Source organism: Calonectris borealis, chromosome 3, assembly GCF_964195595.1.
Source record: "Calonectris borealis chromosome 3, bCalBor7.hap1.2, whole genome shotgun sequence".
Taxonomy (NCBI): Eukaryota; Metazoa; Chordata; class Aves; order Procellariiformes; family Procellariidae; genus Calonectris; species Calonectris borealis.
In genome coordinates, this window is record NC_134314.1 from 90,096,906 (window position 1) to 90,107,041 (window position 10,136).

The window sequence follows — 10,136 nt, forward strand, 5'->3', positions numbered from 1 at the left end:
CATGTTTCCCTCTTAGCATATTATGAAATATGTAAAGTATTGAGAGCCTTCCTACTAGGAGTAACAGCCAGATCTCATTCCAGCCCCTGCATGTTAGCAGACAATTGAAAAGTTTTTTCCTCTGAAGGATCTATCTTCTGGCCACTCTTACACCCATGTATCTAAGCTATTAAAGAAGAAAAGCTATGTTAAAACAAGTTAAAACAAAAAAAAATCTTCCGATTACCATAAGAAAGTCATCTAGATGTCGGAGAACTAAGGGAAAATATTATTTGTGCAGTGGGCCACCTAAGATACTGCAAATACAGTATGTATCTTTTAAGTCACTGAAGGAACAAGTCAAATGAGAGTCCCAAGTCTCTTTTTTTTGTGAATTTATGCATAATTACCAAAAAAAGCAGCCTTTAATGTCACCCAGAAAAAAACTCCAACCCTTGCAGCAAAGAATTTAATTTACAACGTTTTAACTACTTGCTATGTTAATGCAATTAGCTAAAAAACACAGAATGGAGATGGTAATGGTAAGATGGCAATATTGAAGTCTATTTGAATAAAAATTTAGGATTTTGATTAATGAAGCAACTGTTGGAAGCCAAGTTTACCATTTCTGTGACTGTCAAACAAATTATGGTCATTCTCCTGGTCTATTAAAAACGGGGCTATGCTTAATCTGGATTCCAGTATCCAGTACTAGTGAACAACATTGATGATGCTCCTTGTTACAAGTTTCAGAAAACAATAGGAATTCTGAGGGCTGTGTCTAATTTCTGTACCCATTGCCAATAACCTAGCGAGCCAGTTCTCCAGTTACAATATTCATATTTTCAGAGCTTTGCTAGTATTTTTTCGCAACATGTTGTTTACTACCTTAATTCTAGCTTTTTCTTCCGATCCCCAGTCTTCTGTTGCAGCTTCTTATATTGTACCCTGAGGTCTGTGACCTTTACCCCTACTGAGATTACAGGAAAAATAAACAAGGGGTCAGAAAAAGATGTTAAGAATGGGAAAAACAACAAAAAAAGAGGTGTTAGTAAACCCAAGGGGAAAAAAAAAATCAGAATACTTGGTATTTTACTGGGTAGATTAGGATTGTTTTGGACATCAGGAAAAGGGTGGTCAGTCACTGGGACAGGCTCCCCAGGGAAGTGGTTACGGCAGTAAGCCTGTCAGAGTTCAAGGAGCGTCTGGATGATGCTCTTGGTCATATGGTTTAGAGTTTTAGGTAGTCCTGTGAGGCAGAGAGTTGGACTCGATGATCCTTATGGCTCCATTCCAACTTGAGATGTTCTATGATTCTATCTTTGATAGAGAAAGAACGTTCCAACTAGGGGTAGCAGTACAGAGAATTGAATTACAGAACCCTTCTAAATCCCTTCAAACTTCGTTCTGTGTTTCAGTTAAATCTTCACACCAGTCACAGGAAATCAATGACAAATGCTGAACAGCACACCTCATTAATGTAAATATCTGAAACATTGGACACTGTCTGCAGGTGATGTGTTCAGCTGCTGAATCTGTTTGTTTTAACTAAACCCATTTCCTGGTGTTCTGAAGCAAGTTCTCTCCTCTCTACTTAAATCAATACTTCCTCAAAATAAATTCTAACTGCTCTTAATTTGTTTGCTTTCTGTTTAGGCATATTGCATGCGGTGGGTGCTATATAAAATCAAATTAAGTTATATACATTATCACCCATGTGATTCCCATAATAAATTGTTCCCCCTTTGTTTCACGCGTTCAGGTGATGTAGCCCCATGGAATTATTCAGACTTTCATCCAGCAGTGAAGTTTCAGTACTTTATTTTGAAAGTCTCTTAATAGCTAGTTTAAAACAAGTGAACAAATTAAATGTAAAGTGTTCTTTATTAAATAACTCAAAAGGTAAAGCAAATTCTGCAATTAAGAAAGACAACACCATGGTTCCAAAGGATTTTTACAGCAGAAAACAAATTGCGGCAAATGAGCATTTCAGTCTAGCAGCCAAACTGTCCTCAGTTTTATGGAGTTAATTTCGGTCCTCAAATTGTGACTTGTTTTTTAAAAGATACGCTGCTAGAAATTCAATGGGATTTGGCGGTCTGTAAAGAAAAAAGTAAATCAAAAGCAATTATTTTTTGTTATATGAAATTCGATAGCTGAAGAACTAATCTCCTTCCCTTAAAAGCAACATAATTCCTCCCAAACACTTACAAACATTGATTTAGGGATGACCAACTATTGAGAGTCACCCTGTAAATTTCCAGTTTATGTCTGATGAGAAAGTTTTTAATAAGGAGTCTTAGTCACCCTTGGTTCAATGTTACTAAATTGCTAGAACAGTTACACACCTAGAATGAGGGTATAGTCTGTAAGCATAAATACTGTATGCACATCATTGGCATCAATGAATTTGCCTATTTCTTTAACTCATGCTATATAAAGAAAAAGTTAATCTGTCAGTGCTTTCTTGATTCATTTTCTTCAAATGGTTATTGTGTAGCTTTGTGCATTAGTGCTGTTTTCATGGTTTCTGGGAACTGAAACGAACACAAGAAAACGTCAACAAAAACTTCAAGTTTGAGAAGTGCTGTAACTTGCACATAGTCAATAATAAACACTTTTGATCACTGGCCTTAGTCCATAGCTTTTTTTTAAAAAGCTCCTCCAGCTACAGTGCATGAATGCTGCTAATCTGGATTCTGTCTGCAGAATAAATTACAAACTTACTTATTCCACACTGGGTCAGACCAAAGGTCTGGCGGTGAGCAAATATGCCTATAAAGAGCATAAAAAATGGAAGTAGTGCACAAAGATACTTCTCTGGACCTTCCTTTTGGCTTCCAAGCATGTACCAGCTTTCTGACCTAGCACCTTTAATAGTCCTGGGTGGATTCCTCTACAACTTTGTCCAGTTGCCCCTTGAGCCCAAATAAAATGTTAACGTCCTCAACCTGAGGCACAAAATTATATAGTTTAATTATGTGACCTGTGAAGGATCACATCCTTGTGTTCATTACAAATTTGCTACCCGATTCACTTAATTTGATTACTGTATCAGAAGAGATAATAAACAATCCATCCCAATTCATCATCTCTATGCTATTCATGATTTAACAGATTCCTAATATATTTTCTCACAGAAGTCTCTTTTCTAGGTATCATCTATTCAGTCACTCCGTATACAGATAGCGTTCCGTACTTCTGACCACCTTGTCACACTTTTTACTTTTTCACATTCTACCAGAATACAGGGGAATTGGAATTACGCACAATATTAAAAATACAAGAACATTATAAATTTAAATAGTGACATGATGCTTGTTTTTACCCCTTCAATTTTTAAGTCCTACCATTCAGAATCTATTTTTGATTGAGTAATGCACTGACATAGACATTTAACAGTTTAAAGATATTTTTTCACAAGGGTAATTGTCAACTCAGAATCTATAATTTTGTCACTAGCATTGGGGTATTTATTGCCCTCTTAGGTGCATCATTTTCTGTTTACTTGTATTCAATCTTTCACTTTTTGTCATAGTTTCAATTTTTCATAGCAGTCTTCCATAGTTTGACCTTGAGTTTATGAAGTTCCTGTGCAATTATTTACAACCGATCAACTTAAAAAAAACCAAACCAAACCAAACAAAACCAAAAAACCAAACAGAAAACAAAGCACAAAAACCCCTAACCTACTCTGTAAAACTCAGCATCATTAACAAATTTTGCCAGCCACTTCTTCAAATTGTTATAAATGATCCTTTTCAGGATTCTAGCGTTGAGCTCATTTCACCATGAAAATTCACCATTTACTTCTACTCTGTCTCGTATCTTCCAATCCTCATCTATTATCCTCAGGGTACTCAGCCCCCTGAGCTGGAAGACAAGGACGACGACCAGGATAAACCCCCCATAATTCAAGAGGATGAAGTTCATGACCTGCTATGCCACCTGGATGTTCACAAGTCTATGGGGCCGGATGGGATCCACCCGAGGGTTCTGAGGGAGCTGGCGGAGGAGCTTGCCGAGCCGCTCTCCATCATTTACCAGCAGTCCTGGTTAACTGGGGAGGTCCCGGACGACTGGAGGCTCGCCAATGTGACTCCCATCTACAAGAAGGGCCGGAAGGAGGATCCGGGGAACTACAGGCCGGTCAGCCTGACCTCGGTGCCGGGGAAGATCATGGAGCGGTTGGTTTTGAGGGTGCTCACGAGCCATGTCCGGGACAACCAGGGGATCAGGCCCAGCCAGCACGGGTTCATGGAAGGCAGGTCCTGCTTGACCAACCTGATCTCCTTCTATGACCAGGTGACCTGCCTAGTGGATGAGGGAAAGGCAGTGGATGTGGTCTACTTGGACTTCAGTAAGGCCTTTGACACTGTCTCCCACAGCATTCTCCTAGAGAAGCTGGCGGCTCACGGCCTAGACAGGTACACTCTTCGCTGGGTAAAAAACTGGCTGGACGGCCGAGCCCAGAGAGTTGTGGTGAACGGAGTTAAATCCAGTTGGCGGCCGGTCACGAGTGGTGTTCCCCAGGGCTCAGTTTTGGGGCCGGTCCTGTTCAATATCTTCATCAATGATCTGGACGAGGGGATCGAGTGCTCCCTCAGTAAGTTTGCAGACGACACCAAGTTGGGCGGGAGTGTTGATCTGCTGGAGGGTAGGAAGGCTCTGCAGAGGGACCTGGACAGGCTGGATCGATGGGCCGAGGCCAACTGTATGAGGTTCAACAAGGCCAAGTGCCGGGTCCTGCACTTCGGCCACAACAACCCCAGGCAACGCTACAGGCTTGGGGAAGAGTGGCTGGAAAGCTGCCCAGAGGAAAAGGACCTGGGGGTACTGGTTGACAGCTGGCTGAACATGAGCCGGCAGTGTGCTCAGGTGGCCAAGAAGGCCAACGGCATCCTGGCCTGTATCAGAAATAGTGTGGCCAGCAGGAGTAGGGAGGTGATCGTACCCCTGTACTCGGCACTGGTGAGGCCGCACCTCGAATACTGTGTTCAGTTTTGGGCCCCTCACTACAAGAAGGACATGGAGGTGCTGGAGCGCGTCCAGAGGAGGGCAACGAAGCTGGTGAAGGGCCTGGAGCACAAGTCTTATGAGGAGCGGCTGAGGGAACTGGGGTTGTTTAGCCTGGAGAAGAGGAGGCTGAGGGGAGACCTCATCGCGCTCTACAACTACCTGAAAGGAGGTTGTAGCGTGGTGGGTGTTGGTCTCTTCTGCCAAGTAACTAGCAGTAGGATGAGAGGAAATGGCCTCAAGTTGCGCCAAGGGAGGTTTAGATTGAATATTAGGAAAAATTTCTTTACTGAAAGAGTGGTCAGGCCTTGGAACAGGCTGCCCAGGGAAGTGGTGGAGTCACCATCCCTGGAGGTATTTAAAAGACGTGTAGATGAGGCCCTTAGGGACATGGTGTAGTGGGCATGGTGGTGTTGGGTTGACGGTTGGACACGATGATCTTAGAGGTCTTTTCCAACCTGTATGATTCTATGATTCTATGTGAAGGCTTTTTCTTTAATCCCACAGCAACTAACTCTCTTTAAAAGCTTTTAGTGAATGACTGTGCCAGAAACCTTTTGGAAATTTAAAGAGACTGTATCATCTGGATTCTTGTTTACGCGTGCTCACTGATTCCTTCAGTGAACTCCAGAAGACCTGACAAAAGTGGTGTTGACTCTTCCCAAATATGTCATTTATCCATATCCTCACTATCCTAATTTCTACTGAATTCCAGGCACAGTCATCAGATGTACTGGGCTGTTCCCTGAACATCTCCATCTTCCTTAGAAAAAGAAATTAGCATCCATTAGTTACTTTCCAGTGCAATTTTAAGCAGAAGATTACACAGCAGAGCTGGTAGTTCAGCTTTTTCACCCCTGAGGTTTTAATATGCCCAACTGAATAGCCAATTTGACCGTGGCAGTTTGATACTGTTAGGTTTTTCCCCTATATGTTCCCCAACCTCTTCTATCAGTGTTCCAACTTCACTCCTGTGATCAGTCCCCATAAAGAACAGCTCCTTCCATAGTGAAGAAAGATTAAAAAAAAAAAAGTTTGTCTTTAACACAAGTATCCAGGCTGTAAGTGTGGGGTGTCCATCTCAGGCTGTGTTTTACATTCGGTCTGCAACAGAACTCCCATAGATGTCAACTGAAGATCAGCACGCTGCTCAGGTGTACACACGGGGTGTACCTTCCTAGATGCTCTTTTGTGTAATTAGCTGTCGATACAATGCAGTTCAAATTCACAACTTCTTCTGAGGTTAAAACACTGTTGATGGTTGTTCTGGCTGTAGGTACTGTGATGCGATTATGGTCATCCATACCAGCTTTTGATAATGTTGTTTCGGCAAAACTGAGAAATGGTTACAGGCCATATGACTCACCAATAGTTCGGATACACCAAAAGGCTAGAAATTCATTTGGATAAGATGAACAACTGCTTGCTATTATTGAAGAATACCCTTCTACATTGACTGATACGAGATTTGGGGCACCTTGACAGCATAATCTTTACTCAAAGGATAAACTATCAGTTTGATTCTTACTGTGTTGACAGTGCAGGGTCAGCCTCATCCTTTAGAAAGTGTTTTAATCTCCGACAAAGAGGCATGTCAGGCCTGATTTGTTTGTCTGTCTGTCTTTTAAATGGCAGGCAGAACTCTTTATAATTACACACTACAAAATCTTGTTCAAAAATCTTGTTCAAAACTAGAACTTCTTGCCTTGCTTCTATAAGGTGAATTATGCGATAAAATTAATTAAAAAGTACATTTTTCCCTCCAAACCCTTTGCAGTGGCATACCTCATTGGAAGATCACGAATTCAGTAACTAACTCTTATCACCTAAGTGAGGAACACGTGGTCAATCATAGTAACTCATAGGTTCACAAACCTGTTATAATGACTTTCTTACAACTAGCAAAACCATGTCTGGTGTGCGAGGTCTGAAAAGGTGACATACCACCCAAGTTTCAGACCTACTTTTTTTCCTAAAAACAGAAGGAACATTGAAGCATCTTACCTTTCTTTTGCAAGAACAGCAAGTCCCTGTAGCAAGATAGGTACAACTGTCTGATCCAAGTAGGCACGCGTGGGTAACGACTGAAGATCCACCTTCTGCTTTGATGTTTTCTCTGCATTTATTTTCTCATTTTCTACTATCCTCTGAAGTAGAAGAAAAAAAGTGAATGAACATTAGTAATAGCGGCCACATCTGCTATTGTGAGTGCGAAGTACCCATCTCTCTGCAATTCACTAGCAATAGCTTCTTTACATCTCTTAAGAAAACTTAAGTGCATATTTTTCCTTGCACAAAAACCTAATCCAGAGGAGCCCTCTGTTAAGTTCTCATGTTTTGGGGAAACAATGTTAGGAAGTCATAAGTTTTCTAAAATAGAAGACACCCAATCTCTATCATTTTTATTTCTGCTTTTGCATTCAGATTTAAATTCTACACCGAGACAGGAATGACTACTAACAGAAGCGGTCTCAATGAAATGGTTCCTGCATGCACGCACTTCTAACACAAAATGCTAAAAGCACAAGAAATTCAGGAGAAGTCTGACAAAGGGGACTCTGTTAAAGTCAAGCACTTTGAGACCATGCTTTATTAAAGTATAGATGGACACTTTAAAGAAAACATATGCAAAATGCTTCCTGGTGCCTTTTGGTCAAAAAGTGCTGAATCATCTTACACCATTAGCTGTAGTTAAAAAAGGGTACCCTACCACTGCCAGTAAACCAAACATATTCAACACAACATACACACATCTACAGATATGGGACCAATGTATCCAACGTGTTATGGTTCTGTAGTGGAAGTTAAGGCATACAGACAAGCAGTTATCAGGGAGATGAGTCACAAAGGATGTTTAAGAAAAGCTGCTGCGAAAGTTTAGCATACAGTAGGAGCTTATAATGGAGGGAGACCGAAGGCATTTCTTTAATAAGGAATAGGAAATAACTGTCGTAGAGTTATTATTCTAACCCACACTGTTACCAACAGCGGAAAGAATGGATTGTGTCTACTCTTTCTCAGCCTAAGTAATTAAAGACAGCTTGGATTATTTCGATCCAATATTTCTATTGACAAGAATATGAAAAGAATCCCTCCCTTTGATACTTCTATAGAAAAGCCATCAACTCCTCCTGGCCCCCTCCCTGTAATAAAAGGCTATCTGGCTTTTTGTGGCATGATATATTATATAGATATACATAAGAGAGAGCGATAGAATAGATAACGATCATAGGATACTTCCAAAAAACCTCACCTTATTAAAAGGTTCATTATTTACTTCAGTACCATTTAGTATAGTGGAAGCAACACAACAGAAAATATATTAACAGCCAGTTATGCAAGGGACTAGTTATCTGTTGGCTCAGTTTCCACCTAACTTTCTTGGGAACATGACGTTTGCTGAAGTGAGACTCAAGACTCAACATGCTTCCCCTTGGACAGGAATGTGACCTCCACTGTACTTCACAGCAACAAAATCTTTGTTACCTCTACGTTTTCAGTGAGACCGTATTCAGAATGGGGATTTTCTGGAACCTGTAAAATAGTACATCATCAGCAAAGTGAAAACGCTCCTTCTATGCATGTAGCATTATGCACATAAAACACTTCTTGCAATACCTGCGGCTGTCCCTCCATAATCTGCTCTGCCTCCATGACTTGGAAAGTGGAATTTGCTGGGCGTACAGTAATCTTGGAAAGCAACAGAAAAACTGGTCAGCAGGCTGAGACGAAGACCAGCGTCAGCTGACTGATATTGCATCACTTGGTTACTAAGGCACGATTACTAGCGAGCAAACGGAGTTGCTCTGTGCTCCCCCGCCAAACTTGTACGCGTTTTTCCCGCACACAGAACTGAGACGTGTCTAAAGGCTCGCGTTACGTCCGCTGAAGAAAACGGCATCGGGATTAGAAAATACGGGATTCGTCATTTAAAACAAGAGTCCCCAGCGACGGCCCGCTCCCCGGCCCGGCCGGGAGCGCCCGCGGGAAGGCGGAGACACCCCCCTTCCCTCCCTCCCTCTCTTCCTCCCTCCCTGCCCCGCACGCCTGCCCTCCCGCCGCTTTACAGCGCCAGTGCCCCGGGACTCCCGCCGGCGGGACCGGGCTGGGACTCCGCCGCACCGCGGGCCATGTGCGGGCGCCAGCGCGGGGCACCCCAGCCGTGCCCCAACCGCCCCGCGGGGAAGAGGCGACCCCCCCACGCCGCTCTCACCCGCCGGTGGGTCCGGAGCTCGGCGGGGCGGGAGACCGGCGCTGTGGCGGGGCACCGAGAGCCTCTCCACAGCAACCGGAGCCGCTGGCGATGTCGTAAATTGTTTTGACGTAAGTGAAACGGTCGCGCTGCCGCCGCCAAGCCCGGGCGAACTGCGCCTGCGCAGAGTGGGGCCCCGCCCATCCCTGGGAGCCGGCCTGAGGGGAGGGGGAAAACAGGTGGGAAGTTCGAGCGGCCGGTGAATGATGTCATCCCTGGGCGGGGCCTTCTCCCTCCTCAGCCCCTCCCCATTGGCGGGTGGGCGCGTGGAGGCGGTTCGCAGGGCGGTGCGGGTCGCGCAGCGGTTCTTCAATCGTCAGACAGCTGGGAAAGAGGAGCCTCCGGTTGGGGGCAGTGCGGTGGCAGCGGCCGCGGGGCGATTGGCGGGGACTGGCCGGTGTCGGTCCGGCGTTTGGTAAGGAAGTCGGTATTACGCCAAGCGGCTCCAACTGAGGCTTTTTTTTTTTTTTTTTTAAGGTAATTTTCCTCAGTGAAGCACAGGCTCTGTCCTGATCTCTGTTAAACGTTTTGAGGTGTAGCCCGAGGAGCCTTTACCAAAGGCCAGTTGTGGGGGAGCAGGCAGGCGATTTCATTAGCAGGTACCCTGTCAGGACTAAAACTGGCGGGATGTTTCTGTTTTCCAAACAAGCCTTTGAAAAACACTGGCCCTTGACAGTTTTGTGGTACCAAAACCTACTGATAATTGATAGAGTTTGATGTCTGAGGAGCTCACTGTGATGTTTGTGCAAAATAACTTCGCTGAAACTAATTTTGAACTGAAAAGGGCGTTTTGTAAGTGAAACAACCTTTCAGAGCTGTGCACAGTTTGCTGTACAATGTTGGCCATTAATTTTGCCCAGTTGTCTCTGTGTTGAGAAAAATACAGCTG

General features: G+C 43.6%; 1 protein-coding gene across 6 annotated transcripts; it reads right to left on the reverse strand.

Moving 5' to 3' along the window:
* Nucleotides 1–1,783: 1,783 nt before the first annotated feature.
* On the reverse strand, nt 1,784–9,369 carry DPY30 (dpy-30 histone methyltransferase complex regulatory subunit). 6 transcript variants are annotated; one of them, XM_075146621.1, is made up of 7 exons: nt 9,209–9,369; nt 8,614–8,685; nt 8,482–8,529; nt 7,000–7,142; nt 2,707–2,754; nt 2,480–2,516; nt 1,784–2,078 (listed from the first exon to the last, which is right to left on the reverse strand). In XM_075146621.1, exons 2-6 carry the CDS (start codon nt 8,647–8,649, stop codon nt 2,501–2,503), a joined length of 291 nt encoding a protein of 96 aa, XP_075002722.1. In that variant the 5' UTR covers nt 8,650–8,685; nt 9,209–9,369; the 3' UTR covers nt 1,784–2,078; nt 2,480–2,500. The 6 variants fall into 6 exon arrangements, with proteins under 6 accessions (XP_075002722.1, XP_075002725.1, XP_075002724.1 ...); XM_075146624.1 differs by having other exon boundaries at nt 8,373–8,529; nt 9,209–9,233; XM_075146623.1 differs by having other exon boundaries at nt 8,249–8,529; nt 9,209–9,233.
* Nucleotides 9,370–10,136: the final 767 nt, after the last annotated feature.